The sequence below is a fragment of the Stigmatopora argus genome, chromosome 3 (assembly GCF_051989625.1).
Source record: "Stigmatopora argus isolate UIUO_Sarg chromosome 3, RoL_Sarg_1.0, whole genome shotgun sequence".
Lineage (NCBI taxonomy): Eukaryota > Metazoa > Chordata > Actinopteri > Syngnathiformes > Syngnathidae > Stigmatopora > Stigmatopora argus.
This window is the reverse complement of record NC_135389.1, coordinates 3,462,110-3,478,488: the sequence shown is the minus strand read 5'-3', so window position 1 is coordinate 3,478,488 and position 16,379 is coordinate 3,462,110. Positions and strand designations below refer to the sequence as shown.

Here is a 16,379-nt window from a genome sequence, read left to right as displayed (position 1 = left end):
TCATTTTCCCCTGATGAAAGTTTGCTCCTCGTTGTGAATCGTGCCTGAGATACAGTAATACTTTGAGATACGAGCCGAATGCATTCCGGCACCGAGCTCATATGTTAATTTATTCCGTGACCGGACGTTTCGTCGAAAGACGTTTGGTCCCCGGACATTTGGTCCCCGGACGTTTGGTCGACCGGACGTTTGGTCGCCGGGTTCGCTCGCTGTCAAATTATGACAGAGAGTTTACTGTTGATATTTTGACATTAAATATGTAGATATTAAACTCACTCTCTCTCTCCCTCATGATTATAATTTTGAGAGCTGGTTTCAACAGTAACAACCCGGCGACCAAACGTCCGTTCTACCAAACGTCCGGTCGACCAAACGTCCGGTCGACCACGTCTTTCGACGAAACGTCCGAGTACCATAACTAGGTAACTTGGTGAAGAGGTTTATGCATGCTAAGAAGTTAATCCTGTACATGCCACATGTCAGTGAAATGAATGAAATTTGTAAAAGGGCTGAAGCGTGCAGCATGTGTACTTTTGAATATAAAAAGACTACTGGAAATAGTCCAATACGGAGCATCCGACGTGCCGACTTTCTTTGTTTCCTTTCTTAGTACACAAAGGAACACCTTGTTTCTGTTTGTTTTAAGATAGGTGGGGGGGAAATCTAATAAAGTAACAATGTCTTCTTAAGCACAATGGGTCTCTGCCTCATGTCATCGCATTTTCTGAACCACTCTATCCTCATTAGGGTCATGGGGTGCTGGAGCCTATCCCAGCTGACTTCGGGCCCAAGGCGGGGGACACCCTGAATAGGTGGCCAGCGGATTGCAGGGCACAAAGAGACCGACAACCATGCACACTCACACCCATACCTAGGGGCAATTTAGAGTGTCCAATCTGCCTACCATGCATGTTTTTGGAATGTGGGAGGAAACTGGAGTACCCGGAGGAAACCCACGCAGGCCCGGGAGAACATGCAAACTCCACATAGATGGACATGACCTGGATTTGAACCCAAGATCCCAGAGCTGTGAGGCCAACGCGCTAACCACTCGCGACATATATATACCAATATAATTCCCATTGGAAGACACACTTGTTGACTTCCTACTTCTCCCTTTTGATAAAGGGCAGCAGAAACACTTCTCACCTTTTCAGACACATCAAGATAGAACATCCAGCTGTAATCCGGAATTGCACGAGCCGCAGCAATGGAAAGATACTGCTTCAAGGAATCGGAGGAGGTTCAGTAATTCCTTGAGATATGGGCTTAATGCGTTCTGGGATTGAGCTTGTATGTTTCAATTTACTCGTATCGAATGGCGTAGTGATCGCTAGTACTAGGAATATATATTATTTCTCGTTGGCAAGTGGTCGTGCGTTATCCTATTGTGAGGACATTTGTGTGCATCATTTTCGGAATATTTTGAAGGGAATACAAAAGCAAACAGCCCATCGATAGTCGAAAGTCAGTGTGGAGGCGGGGCAAACAGCCAACCCTGCCGGAAGAACAAAAGGTATAAAAATGTAAAACAAAATTAGAATTAAGTGTAAAGTAAGGTTAGATTAAACTTATTTTTGAGTGTGTCTGCATCATAATCCAAGTTCATTTAAATGTGTTTATGTTATATTACAATTCACCGGTGCAAAAAGGTTTTGGTGTTTTTTCAGAGGGTTGGAACGAATTAATTTGCTTTTAGGTCATTTCAATGGGAAACGTTCGTTCGAGTTACGAGAATATCGACATACGAGCTTGGTCCCGTAACGAATTAAACTCATATCTCGATACCACTGTAGTTGGTGACCTCTCCCCTGGGGCCCTCGATTGTAGCCACGTGCCTCTGCTTCTCCATCCAGATGCTTGAGGTCGCTGACAGTAATCGCGAGCCAAATGAACAGGCTGTCCACAATTTAAGCACACGTTATGGCCCACTGGGGGCGCTCCTTGACCCATGAATGCACCTGCTTGATACATAACACACTCAGAATCAACAGAGGAAGAAGAGATCCCAGCTAGAGCGACTTCATCTTGCTTTATCAAGTTTTGCAACTGCAGCACAGAAAGTTGTTTTCCTGTGCTTTTGTGTTTGTCTATCGTAGACTCTATGTCTACCTCAGCACCTTAAATATCTGGATTGGCTTCTGTTGAGGTTATTCTGGGATAATATTATATATGTGCGTATTAATCATTATATGTATGTGTGGAATATTAATAATTATATGTATATGTGATACATTAATCATTATAAGCAGACGGAAGCTCAGTATAAGAAGGACACTTCCCCCCTTGCAGCTGGCTCCGAGGACATCTAATTGTTTTTAGGACTATTGTCCTGACAGATCACCAAGTTCCAGGCCAAGGACTGTTGATCTGAGTTCGCAATGAAGATCTGTGAAGGACTGTTAAATTGCTTTGACTTGGATTCCGGCAGATGGCGATAATCGAATCAACTTCCGAAAATATTCGCATATTGTTTCAAAATACTGTCGCTCGGTTATTGGAAATTATTATGCTTACTTCTGCAAATTCTTACGCAGTTGTTTTGGTTTCCGATCTGCTCGTTTCACATTTATGGAAATTATTATGCTTACTTGTGCAAATTCTTAAACAGTTATTTTTGGTTTCCGACCTGATATGCAATTGCTGTTGCAGTTGTTTTTTAACTTAATTGTTTTATTCGGTTAGCTTATGCAATTGTTTGAATCAGATAACCTTAAGTGTTTTGATTATGTGCGACTAAATGGACAGAGGAGGATGCCTTTCTTCAGAATGCTCCGGTGGCGAGGGCGAGCCAGGACTGATTCTCACTTGCAAGTTATCGCTGGATTATGTCAACGATGTCTCTCCTTTTATTAAAGTATATCTATTACTAAACCTATCAGCTTCCATAGCCTGTGCCACAGATTTGGGAACTCCCTTCAAAATAGCTGCTCAGAACACTTGCGAATGCAAGGCGAAGGCTGTGGGAGCATGTCCTGTTTTCAGAGTGTAATCAGTGAGGGCCCGGTCAACGAAGGCCGCCGCCAGCGCCTCCTCATCTGTTTTGGGAGTAAACAACAGATCTGAAATGACGCTTTCAGGGAGGGGAAATAAAGTCTCTAAACCAGTAGAAAAGGTCTAATAATTTTCTCGCGTAGGATCCTGATTATCAAGGAGAGAAGGAAAACCTGAATTTGAAAGCTGACATGATTGTGTAAGAAGAATACAAATATCATCTGCTGTTAACATTTGTCCCGTTACCAATGTCTGCACTGCTTGAAGCCAATTTGTACCACCAGATTGCATGGGTGGAAGTTTCTGCATCAACACACACATTAGTGGTAGAGAAAGGTTTGTAAAGCAGCAGTGTTACCGGTTGACACGTCAACTTTGGCTGACATGGGTGCCTGCAAGATTTGGGAACGAGTCGCAGGCCGATTAGGGGGAAAAGCTGGATCATCAGAAGATTCCTCAGGGCCCCCGGCCCCTGTGGCTCAGTCCAGAGCGGAGTCAGTGTGGGTACCTGAAAGATTCTGGATATGAAACTTTAATTTTGTTAATTGATCCTGTAATTGAGCAACATACAACTTGTTTTCCTCTTCCTTATTTGAAGCGCAGCCAGCAACCTCCAGTTCTCTTTTCAGTTGGGTTGATTTATGTTCAGCGCACAGGGTGGGGCACTGCTCCTTCATTTCAGCATTCACTCTGTCTTCATGTTGAGTGGTAATATTTTTAGTTGATCTCTAATATTTTGTGGAACCTCTTGGCGTCTGTTCAATTTTGTTTTATACAGTCCTGAGTCAAACGTGTGCATGGGTCAAATCAGTAATATTGGCCAATTTTCCTTCTAATTTTTAATGGCAGCGGTCACTCCACCAGCCAAAGTTTCAGCAACTGTATTCACATTCGACGTCTGTTGCGAGCGAGATACGTTTGATCATCTACTACATCTACTTCACGTCGACCAGCAGTTACATTAAGCACCAAAGCCTGAATTTCATTTAAAGATTTTCTAACTTCATGGTAGGGTGACGGCATAAATGGGCTAAGTAGAGATGCTGCCGAAAGCCATTTCTCCTTTGAGCAAGGAGGCAGTGAGAAGGGCAAATCGGGTGATGATGGCACCAGAGCAACGCTTTCTTCGTTAACAGCCAAACAAGTCAACTTCAACGCACAACCCCTAGCCATCATTCTTACATTCACTTTCCTTTCCACAACTTTCTTTGCATTAACTCTCACTTTCGTACCACTTGTAGGCAACCTGGTAACCCCCGCAACCCCTTCGAGGATGCGCGGTATGGAAGATGAACGAAGTAAAAGCTTTGATCATGATAACCTTAGTTAGACTAAACAAAGAGAAGCCAAAACGACCTGGCCTGCGGGGAGCTGCCCCTGCGTCATCTCTCCACCACAGACACTACCTGACGTTTGGTTTTGCTACCAAACCTCACTCCTAGAAGACAAAACAAAGAGGAACCAGAATGCCTTGTAATGCTGGGAATCTGGTCTGGGAAGTGCACCTGCGTCCACTACAAACACTCCACAAGACTTGCTGACGCTTCAGTCCTCTTCTGTTTTGACTTTTGACGTCTCTCTTGTGTTTCCACCCCTCCCCTTAGAGTTGAGACGTCCATGTAATCAGGCCCTCGAATGTAATGAAACAACAGAAAAGACGTGTTAGGTCAGAATGGATTTGGGAAGCTGTCTCAACGGTTGTTCTTCTTGCAAGTGAAAAATGCAGAAGACTGTTTTTTGTCTTTATTTGTACGTCAATTTGGGAACGTCTAATGGTGAACCTGACACTTTGTTACTTTACTTAAAAAAATATATACATATTTTTATTTGTTCTAATTCACCACCTACTCACATGGTAACAAATAGCTTTATAGACGTCCGATCTTCAATAGTAAAATGTGACAATATTCAGTACAGACAGATCGTAGCGGAGTGTGCAGGCAAGAGAGAGTGTGATATGATAGCAGTGGTGGGGTTCCGTTGAATAAAAAGCAATCCTGTTTACTCAGTGTCTCACGTGCATTCATAAGTACTGATAAAGCCGTTTGATTTGGTAATGCAGGTAACATTTATACAGTAACTATAGTGCAGGTATAAATTGAGAAATGTAAGGCATTTTGTTAGAAGTTGCAGCATAAAAGTAATTTTGTAACGTAACCCAAGTAACGTCATTAGTTCCAACACTGGTTAGGAGTGATGAAAAATAGAAAAAGGATCAATAGAATGAAAAAGATCAAAGTAGTGCACTCCTGGGAAATTTTTCCCCCTATATTTTGGGTATAATTTTATCAAATTTTCTTTTTAAAGATAGCTAGCAGGCTTTTAGCCTAAAATGCATAAACAACTTGTGTTCAAATGTGAACCTGCAGCAGTATTGAAGTGTCTGTTGTACATTAAACACAGGAAACCGACATTGAATTATCCAAATGTGACACATTGAACTGATGGAAAGTTTACAATAATTTAAACCTGGAAGATTGGGGATTTTTAACAAAACGATCGTAAGGTTCTGTATTACGCAGTTAGGAGGCCTCTCCAACTACTAATGAGTTATGCGCCAGATCATTGATCGTTGTTAGGTTTATCCTTAGGTATTTCCAAACTCAGCTTTCAATAAAAAAGGCATCTGTAGTCACATCTCCATTTAATTCTTGCAAGAGAGAATACATCCACCCGCTCGTCCGGTCAGGATTATTCTAACAACTCGAAGTCCGCTTCGCTAATTTATTCATAAGATTTTAACGCCATGCCCCACAGAAGTCTAAACATTCGTAGAGTCTCGTAACAATTTTGTACAGTTATCAAAACAATTGTAGGTCTTGTTGAATCTTCCCAAAAACAGTCCTTGGTTCCCAAGAGCACCTGTTGTGAGCCCTCTCCATGCCAAAGGCCATTCCCTGTCCTCTTGATGTGAACCACAGTTCTTACTTTAGCAAGAGATGCATTAAAACGGCTTTTATTAATGCCAATAACTTGATCAACACATATATATTGTTTAATATTGTTACACATTTAGGATGAGCATTACTATTCCTAATAAGCAAATATATTGATTAATATTGTAAGCATGTTTATAATAAGGCTTTATATTCCTAAATAAGCATTGCAAACACATTTATAATAATGATTACTCCAACAATCGTCAAACATTTTGTTTGCCAATAGTTTCTAGGGAAATTTTTCAGACAAAGAATTTACTATCCGATTATGAAAATAAGTGAATTCTTAAAATTTCTAAGCTAATTATACAGCCTTATTGATCATCATCTTTTTTGTTTCAATATTTTTAATTAAATTAAATTATTTTTTAAGACAGTGGAGGGATAGCATCCCAATGTGGAAACTAATGGATTAAAAAAATATTGGCCCTAATTATAGTTTTAGAATATAAATTAGTTTTTCAAGTAAAAACTGATCAAGTTAAACCATATCTTTGCCTGGCCAATAATGGTAATATGAATCAAAACAGATATTGCGATGGTGGATGAGTTTTACCAAGTGCGACGATCAATCCATGGGAGAAGAAATTTCGTTCTCCCCAACACTGGACAGCATTAAATAAAGTTGTGTGGTTTCAACTTTCTGGGAAAAAACACTATTGTATTATGTATTAATCTATTGACAGCGGCGATCCATTGCATGCGCTACGGCGTGGAAAGAAGAGTGGGGTGGTAGTCGACAGCAGAGCTCCCGAGGTGGTGTCCCGTTCTTCCGTGCCGGATCCTGCTCGTCATTCTCAAGCGGCCATCCCAGCGCACCGCTCCCCTGCACCCGTCCCGGTGCACCACTTTCCTGCACCCGTCCCGGCACCACGCTCCCCTGCACCAATCCAGGCGCCTTGCTCCCCTATGCCCATTCTGGCACCCACCCACTAGTCTATGACCGTGATGGCGGCGATTCTGACAACGGAGCCCCTGACGGTGGCAATTCTGACTTTACAGATTTGATTCCACTCTTAAGGCCTTTTAAGGACCCATTGGAACCCTGACTTCTTATGAGTAGTAGTCATTTAAAGCTTTTAATAGACCTTGATGTTTCAACACTATTTACAGTTAAGTTAGGCAACATAATATAATATCTATTCATTTTAGCCCCACAATGGTCGCGGGGGATGCTGGAGCCTATCCAAGCCAACTACAGGGATTAGTGGGGGACACCCTGAATTGGTGTCCAGCCAATCATAAATCTACTATTTAGTTTAAGGTAAATTATTTTAGAACCACCTGACATTAAAAAGGCTCATTGACGAAAGATAATCGGTTAATGAATGTCAGATGAGCCTGATTTGAAAGTTACTGTCTACATTCCAAGAAAAACAGCCTTAAGTGGGGACTTATGGAACCTATATGTTGGCGGCCATCCGACATTCGTCACACCCAAGCCGTTCGCAAAGCTTTTCCTCCTTGCTGTTAAATTGTGTTCGGATCCATGGCTTGAGTCCATTTTCCAAGCGTTCACACCCGCATTCTGTTATCATTCACTTCAGGCATTTCCTCTGTATAGGTCTAAAGTGCTGTTTCTTTGAGTATTGAGAGTGTTTTTGAGGGTTAAAAGCGCGTCAAATGCCTTTCCACTCGGCTGGGATGTTTTGAATGGCTTTGCCGTAACGCTTGGAATACGCAGGGAGGCTATTTTTTAGGGTGAACGTCTGCTAGGTTGATCGCAATAAGTAGCGTGTCGGCAAGAAATAAGACCAGTCACTGAAGTGGTCAGGGTCATACAAAAATCTGAATTTAGTGCACAAACAAGGCGCCCCGGACGATTGGGCACATCGACCATTTAAGAGAAAAATTTAGACTATGGTATTTCATGTATTTAAAGGAAAATGATCAAAATAACCATACAGCATCTTTAAATACACATGGAGAAATGAGACAATGAGGAACAAGAATGTGACAGGAGATACAACTGATTGTTAGACACACAAAGAGCATGCAATAACAGGTAAAATCAAGAAGGACAATACAGACTAAAACACAAATCAGAATGAAACAATTACAAAACAAGACAAAGGCAATAGCAAAGAATAAACTAAACCAAAAGACATTAAACAAAAACAAATCATGACAAAGAGGGTTAAAGCGAGCAGAGAAAATAACATTTTACACAAAATATAACTATGAATTCAGACAAAAAAATGTAGCACATATCTAATGTCATACTGTTCAAATCTCCATTGTAATATTAAGTCAATAGTCAATTTTTTGCCAGATATGGAGAGCAAATTTACAAAACAAACATAACTTGCCTTCGAGAATCATCCACAAATGATCAAGAAAAATGTCTTATTTGTATTACTACAGAAGAAAATATCTCTAAAAGTCAAATGTAGATCAATAAATATGACAATGACCATCAACATAAGAAACCAACATTATTTAAATATTTAATGGGGCAAAGGACACAAATGAGTACTATAATGGAAACATGATGACAATATCCAGTTAGTGTTATTCACTTGGGTCACATCGAAATATCAAGTTTAATCATAAGCATAGGCGCCGTTCAAAGCTGCTGCCAGTTGCAGTAGCTCCCTAAACCCTCACTCGTATTCGGTGTTTTTACAGCTTTTTTCATCCTTTATTTTTACGTTCTATTGTCTCTTAAGATTTTACTTGTTAACTTTACTTTACTTTAATGTTTTAAAATTTTACTTTCAAGAATCTACTCCAAGACTCAAGTTGTGTGTGAGGCAGTCTTTGATCTATTATTTTAGTTTATCTTTGCAAATTCTGGACATTACATTTTTGACCCACTCAGCCATGCTTCCGCTGTTTTACACAAAGGTGCAGCTGTTGGCGCTAGGCAGCACCTGGATGCCCCTGGACCTGGACCTCCCGGCGGAGTTAAAGAGGAAGAAAAGAGGATGCAGAGCTGAACGAAAATGTCAGGAGAGAAAGTGACGCTTCAGACTCAGCATTCTATCTATTATTATGGGGAACGTAAGATCTCTCCCCAATAAGATGGAAGAGCTAACGGCGCTTACCAAACTACAACGACAATATTGTCAAATCTGCATTATGTGCTTCACGCAGACCTGGCTGAATGAACTAACACCAGACTCTCTCGTCTCCTTGGATGACTTTCAGCTGGTGAGGGCGGACAGAAATGCTGAGGAGAGCGGTAGGAAGAAAGGTGGGGGACTAGCTGTTTTTATTAATAATAGATGGTGCAGCTCCGGGCATATTAGTGGGAAGGAGCAAATTTGCATTCGAGATATCGAGCTAGTAGCTGTTAGCATCAGGCCGTTTTACATCCCCACTTCCGCAGATCTTTCCTCCCATCAGCTGTCAGGCTCTTTACCAAAACAAATGGCTGAGTGTTAAGACCTACTGTATGCATGCATGTACATCTGTGTATGTATGTATATATGTGCTTATATCTGTATGTGTATGTATGTATGTATATATATCTATCTATCTATCTATCTATCTATCTATCTATCTATCTATATATATATATATATATATATATATATATATATATATATATATATATATATATATATATATATATTTATATATATATATTTATATATATATATATATATATATTTCAGCAACATGCTTATTTATTTATATATTTATTCATGTATTTATTTATTTACTAACTTACTTATTACCTATCTATTTATGTCTAAAATGTCTTTCCTATTTCTGCATCTTCACCCTCTTGCTATTGTGACAACGAAATTTCCCGACTACGGGATGAATAAAGTTATCGAATCCAATCCACCTCTTAAAACTGAGAATACTCAATTAATTAATCAAATGTAAAATAGTGCTTGAAAACTGTTGCTCATCTAAGGTTGGGATAAGAAGAGCCCATCTTTTTCTTCTAGATTATCAGTGTTAATTGATGTGATGGCACGGGTGAATTAACTGTTCTAAATAACAGACACTTTATTGTCATTTTTTGTTTTGCTATTTGTCAGTCAGCACAGCTATCTGCATTTTTGTTAACCATGCATCCAATTATATCCAATAACAAATTGTTGCCTTTGAGACCATGACATGGCGTGGAATATTCAATTTCTTCAACACATGGGGGCTCATCATCTTCAAAAAAGCTGTATGGGAGACAAACAGAAGTTATACATCTCCATGAACCTGGGCTTGGCTACTTCAGTTGGAAGAATAAACTCGCAGTCATAGATGCACGGTGGCCGTTTTTCAATATAAAGTACATCAAGTTGGAACTTGGGAAAAGCATTTTGTTTAGGTTTGAATTCAAATTAATTTCCATTGCTAAAATAACATTAAAAACGGTTAAAACTCAAATGTTGTCCTTTTCTAGGTTTTTTTTATCAAACATGTATGTACCGTATTTTCTCGCATACACCCCGTATTTGTCGCAAAAAAATGGTGACTGAATAGAGGGTTCGACATATATGCGCACAAATTAGATTTGACATGCACAAAACTGCAAGGTGACAAAGACAAAATGCTATACATAACGCAAGACAACGGGACCAATACGGTCATTTATTTCAAAATAGAGAAAAGATGAACAGATAAAACGCTGTCTCTGTCTTTCTCTCTCATTTTCTCTGTCTCCCTATCTTTGTTTTTCTCTGTTTCTCTATCTTTGTTTTTCTCCGTCTCTGTCTTTCTCTTTGGCTATGTTGGAGTAATCATTATTATAAATGTGTTTGCAATGCTTATTTAGGAATATAAATCCTTATTACAAAAATGCTTACAATATTAATCAATATATTTGCTTATTAGGAATAGTAATGCTCATCCTAAATGTGTAACAATATTAAACTATATATATATGTGTTGATCGCTGTGCTTTTATGTTAGAGTTATTGGCATTAATAAAAGCCATTGTAATGCATCTCTTGCTAAAGTAAGGACTGTGGTTCACATCAAGAGGACAGGGAATGGCCTTGGGCATGGAGAGGGCTCACAACAAGCGCTCTTGGGAACCATGGACTGTTTTGGGAAGCACCTCTTTACTGGATGGTTCGCATCAAAACTCTCTTGGGAAGATTTGACAGACCTACAATTGTTTTGAGAACTGTGATAAATGGTTATGAGACTCTACAAATGTTTAGACTTCTGTGGGGCATGGCGTTAAAATCTTATGAATAAATTAGCGAAACAGACTTCGAGTTGTTAGAATAATCTTGACCGGACGAGCGGGTGGATGTATTCTCTTCTTGCAAGAATTAAATGGAGATGTGACTGCAGATGCCTTTTTTATTGAAAGCTGAGTTAGGAAATACCGAAGGATAAACCTAACAGTCTATCTCTCACTATCTCTCTCTCTCCCTCTCGGATTCTGTCTTTTTCTCTTTGTGTGTTTCCCTCTTTGTCTCTCTCTCTCTTCTTTCTCTCTCTTCTCTCTCTCTCTCTCCCTCTCTCTCTTTCCTTCTCTCTCTCCCTCCCTCTCTCTCTGTTAGGTTCATCCAATTGTAGGTTTATCCTTAGGTTTTTCCGTATTCAGCTTTCAATGAAAAGGCATCTGTAGTCACATCCACATTTAATTCTTGCAAGAGAGAATACATCCATCCGCGTCTCCGGCCAAGATCATTCTAACAACTCGAAGTCCGTTTCGCTAATTTAATCATAAGGTTTTAACGCCATGCCCCACAGAAGTCTAAACATTCGTAGAGTCTCACAACAATTTTGCAGTTATCAAAACAATTGTACGTCCTGTCGAATCTTCCCGAAACAGTCCTTGGTTCCCAAGAGCGCTTGTTGTGAGTCCTCCTCCCGAAGCCGTAAACAGTCCTCAGTTCCCAAGAGCACCTGTCCTGAGTCCTCCGAAGCCGAACACAGTTCGCAGTTCCCAAGAGCAATTGTTGTGAGACCTCTCCCTGCCCATGGCCATTCCCTGTCCTCTCGATGTCAACCACAGTTCTTACTTTAGCAAGGCATGCATTAAAATGGCTTTTATTAATGCCAATAACTCTAACATAAAAGCACAGCGTTCAACACATATATATTGTTTAATATTGTTACACATTCAGGATGAGCATTACTATTCCTAATAAGCAAATATATTGATTAATATAGTAAGCATGTTTATAATAAGGCTTTCTATTCCTAAATAAGCATTGCAAACACATTTATAATAATGATTACTCCAACATTCCCCCCTATATTATAAATTTGCACATGATCTCCTTTTACTATATGTTTGTTATTCATTTTATGACAAATCCAAAAAGAGACAGGGATATCTCCGTTGGCTGTTTTAATTTTACCCGGTTAGGCTCTACTCGTTCGGCAGGTCTGAAAAGCAGAAAACAAGATCATTTTCGCCCAATTCATCCTCGGAATTACCATGCTCCTGGAATTCACTGCTGTCATCAGCACGCTTCATTAGTAGGGGATACAATTCATGCAATTTAGAATTTGTAGGGGCACTCGCAGTGGTTATAAGTCGGCTTACCAAAGATCTTAAGCAGGGAATAATACAACACCCACATAATGTCAAAATCGTAGCAAAAAGGGCTACGGAAAATGCAACAAATTGGGCCAAATGAAAAGGACATGCCACCAGCTTTTCAAGGCGGAATTCTCCGACTCCAGAATGCTTCTTCATATTGCGGTTGAGGGTCTGCAGGCCACTAATGGCCTGGGTGAGGGACCCACCGGGTGACGTGTTGTTGAGTGCAACATTTTCAAACATTGCATACGCCCCCTTGCTCCGCAAGCAGCATATCAACTGCTATGCGATCCTGGAACGCCATAAGACTGGTGGCTGCCAATTGTTCCTTTATCGCCACAAATCCCTGTTCAGTATAGTTTCCAAGTTTTTGGACATTGTAATGCAGGTAATTTATCCAATCAACATTTTTGTTTGGAGTAATTAAAAGAAAAATATACTCCCAACCTGCTGCGATCTGATTAGCCAACTTATACTCATCTGGTACGCCCCGTGGATGCCAATCGCATCAATGTATGTCGCATCACCCTCTCTCCATGCCGATCGACACCGTCGCGAGGGGCCCGCCATCATACCGGATTTCTGTGCATCCAATTGTATCTCCTCTACTGTAGATGGAAAAACAGACACTGGTAATAGCAGTGAGACCAAGGCACAAAGTCCTGCTGCATTTTGGCAGGCGTCGTATAATTTGTTTTGGCCGCACCACCACCATAGGTCAGAACGTGGTATCAGGGGTGCAGTCTGTTTTAGGACGTGGGTCACATTTATCGCTCCCAGTGCCGGACCGTGCCCTGTGAGGACTAAGCAGGTAAAATGATTAAACGCGACATGTGTTGAAAAGTTAGGCTTGTCCTTTGCTGCCGTTGTAACTGGGTAGACATTATTCCATTTCATACATTTTGGGCTTACATCTTCTTTTGTCATTATCTCCTTTACACAATCAGGGGTAATTTGCGCGGGTACTACTCTTAAGAGAGGTCGGCCCCCTACATGTTATACAGGTTTGATTTATAATAGCTGCATTTTCCATCAACAATAACCAATTATTTCTTACCGCCTCCCGTTTGGGAACTCCCCGTTGCAGAAATGAATTCTCTGGTTATCTCAGATTTTAATTTTACTATGGCGGATCCGGGTGTTTCCATCTCTGACGACCTTCTTACCGTCTCCATAGACATGGTTCTCCACCTGCCCATGGACTTAGGAAAAACGTCAGACAAAGATCCACAAGTTAATTTGTCAGTCTGAATTATGATTTGTAATGCCCCCACCGTATGGGTTAATTTTATCGAAGGCCTGATGGTTTTTTCGCACGCGTGTGTCATCCAAGCTTGCCAATCTAGACCAGTTTCTGCAACAAGGTTTCCCCAATCTGTTTTAGGACTGTTATGTACCACACATATTCTATAAAATCCATGTGTATCCTTTGAAATGGATATGTAGCTTTTGTAGCTTGACATAAGGGGGAATCGCCCGTGTTTTGGCCATATATCTGCATATAGATTGAATATATAACCTCCCCCTTTTTTGAGGCATGAAATTTACCATGACTCAAAATGGTAGCCCTCCTAGATAAGTCTTTTGTTTTTGTTTAGTCCCCCAGGTTCCCAAAATTTCCCATTGCAGAAATCAAAAAATTTCATTTGGCGAAATTCTTTTCTGTCCTACTCTGCCACTGCCGTCCTTGAAAGGCGTATCAGCGATTTCAGAAATATTCCACCTTGATATTAGAATATTGATATATCTTGGTGGCCAGCCAATTAAAACACAAAAGACAGACACTCATCCACGCTCGCACTCATAATCAAGGAATTTGCTTTGAGTGCTCCCCCAATCATCCACAATTTTGGTTTGTTGGAGTAAAACTGGAGTACCCAGAGAAAACCTACGAATTCTTGAGGACACCAGGAATACTCCACACTCCGGAAGGTCTGGATCCACTCCGCATTAGTAGATCCTCGAACCGCAAGATTGATGCCTGAAGAAACTAGATAATTAATGTATTAGATTCACATGCCACATATCTAAAAATAGAAATTTGTTCAATTGCCACCGCCCCTTACCCCAGTCAGTCAGCATGTAGACTGCCATGCGAGTGGCTGTGATTAACTATCTATTCGCCAATAATGCAATAACGGAAAAGTTGTGACACATTGAAACACACACACCCCCTTTTAGTATTTTAACTGTTTGTAAAAAACTTTATCTCATTGTTCTGCATTAAGTTACACCCCCTTTCAATGTTATCGAATTTTGCCCATTCTAGTCAACCCATCTACTTAAAGCATTTCTCCAAGGTTGATATTTTATAATTTGGAGATGTTATTTTTAAAACATAGACATTATTTCATCACTTGTTTCACACCATGAAAGGCCCCACCTGAATTTGTTGTAGATATTCCCCTTTATCTAAGCTTGTTATTGCCAATCGTTATCACCGTAACATTCAGGTGTATTAACCCCATAATTGCAATGCAGTAAGTTTTGGCTAAATTCTTAATTTGTATGCCCCTAAAGCAATAGGCAGTAACGTCCCAATAGTCATCAATATGACCTATACCAAAGCATCTGCCCCCTTCAGGTCAAACAGGGAACGCGTTTTGTGCACTTAAAGGCGCTCCATGTTTCTTCTAGGGAAACTATGCCTATCCTTAACCAATTATCTTATCTACCCCAGCCAGGTTCAATTTACCTAATAATTTGGACGAATGCCACGAAATTTCTCATGCCATTTCTGCATTGTTAAATTCATGTCTGATCTCTTTAACAACCAAATAACTTAGTACCTAAAACATAATTTGTAAATCACCCCATACTATGTTTACTTAAGATAAGAGCTATTTCTTATAGCTCTCTGTTACCACAAGGAAAATCTACAATACTTAAATTTAGAGAAATCAACCTTTTACTAGGCATTTCCTAATTACAATTTTCAATGCTTAATAAAGGACCCACAAATTGTCACCAATATGCCATAATATTGTAAAAAAATCCATTCATTTTTCTTTAACCAGCCAATCTCCTATATTAAAGTATTTTGAACAACCCAAACATTCAAAAACAGTAATAATCTCGTTCTATCCTCCAAAAACTAGCTCTCTTCAATTAAGAGCCCTTTGAACATCACAAAAGAAAAAAAATGAAAATAATAATAATAGTATTATTCCCAATTCCAAAGCTTTTACCAAATCAATCTTTGCCAAACAGATTTTCTATCACCTCGAAGGACATTTCTGATTAAATCCCAAATATAAATGCGAAGATAATCGCGGAACCCTGCATCCCTTGCAGACCATGTTTTGTTCTTATTCTGAAATGTTTAAACGGAAGCGCGCCCTTAGCCGCTGACTGTGACCTTCACGCTCGCTGCAGAAGCAGCTTATCAATGTTGACATTCCTAAGCGACCTCTTTTCTTTCTGCGCACAATGTTTCGCCTCCTGTGCACAATTACAACGCTTTTTAGAGAAGACTAAATTAATTACTCTCCCGATATCCAACTATATCACTATAGTTTGCCAAGACCCCATAATCACAATATGCTGCAAGCACAACTATATCATAGCAAAACCCATTTCTGCCCTCAAGTTTGCTTCAGCACCCCCAAGGCCAATTATTGTAATGTCTTCACGGAAGGGGTCCAAAAAATTAGTCGCTCGTGCGGTCTGCGCGCATACTGAATGCCTAACACCGTCAAATCAGCCGCTACGCGGTCCACATGTTTTTTTGCATTCAAATCAGCAGCAAAGACAGCCGCGCTCCCCTGCAGCCGACGCATTATTTGACCAGTTTAGAGTATGACAAAAAAGACAGGTTTGGCAACCCCGCTAAACATTTAATTGGTCGTTTTGTATTTCTTTTCGACTGTTAACCAAAACATTCCCGCTGACAGGATAAAACCAAGATAATCCGCAATAAGCCATTTCATTCTATTAAATTGACAGTACATTTAGGTACTATTAACAAAGTATGCCTAGGACTTGGA

General features: G+C 40.1%; 1 protein-coding gene across 1 annotated transcript in view; it reads right to left on the bottom strand.

The window, feature by feature from the left end:
- Positions 1-9,579: 9,579 nt before the first annotated feature.
- agbl1 (AGBL carboxypeptidase 1) overlaps positions 9,580-16,379 on the bottom strand; it is a 122,170-nt gene continuing 115,370 nt past the window's right edge. The window contains exon 26 of the mRNA XM_077596927.1: positions 9,580-10,063. Coding sequence (XP_077453053.1) covers positions 9,925-10,063 — 139 coding nt within the window. The 3' untranslated portion in view covers positions 9,580-9,924. The remainder of the gene's footprint in view (positions 10,064-16,379) is intronic.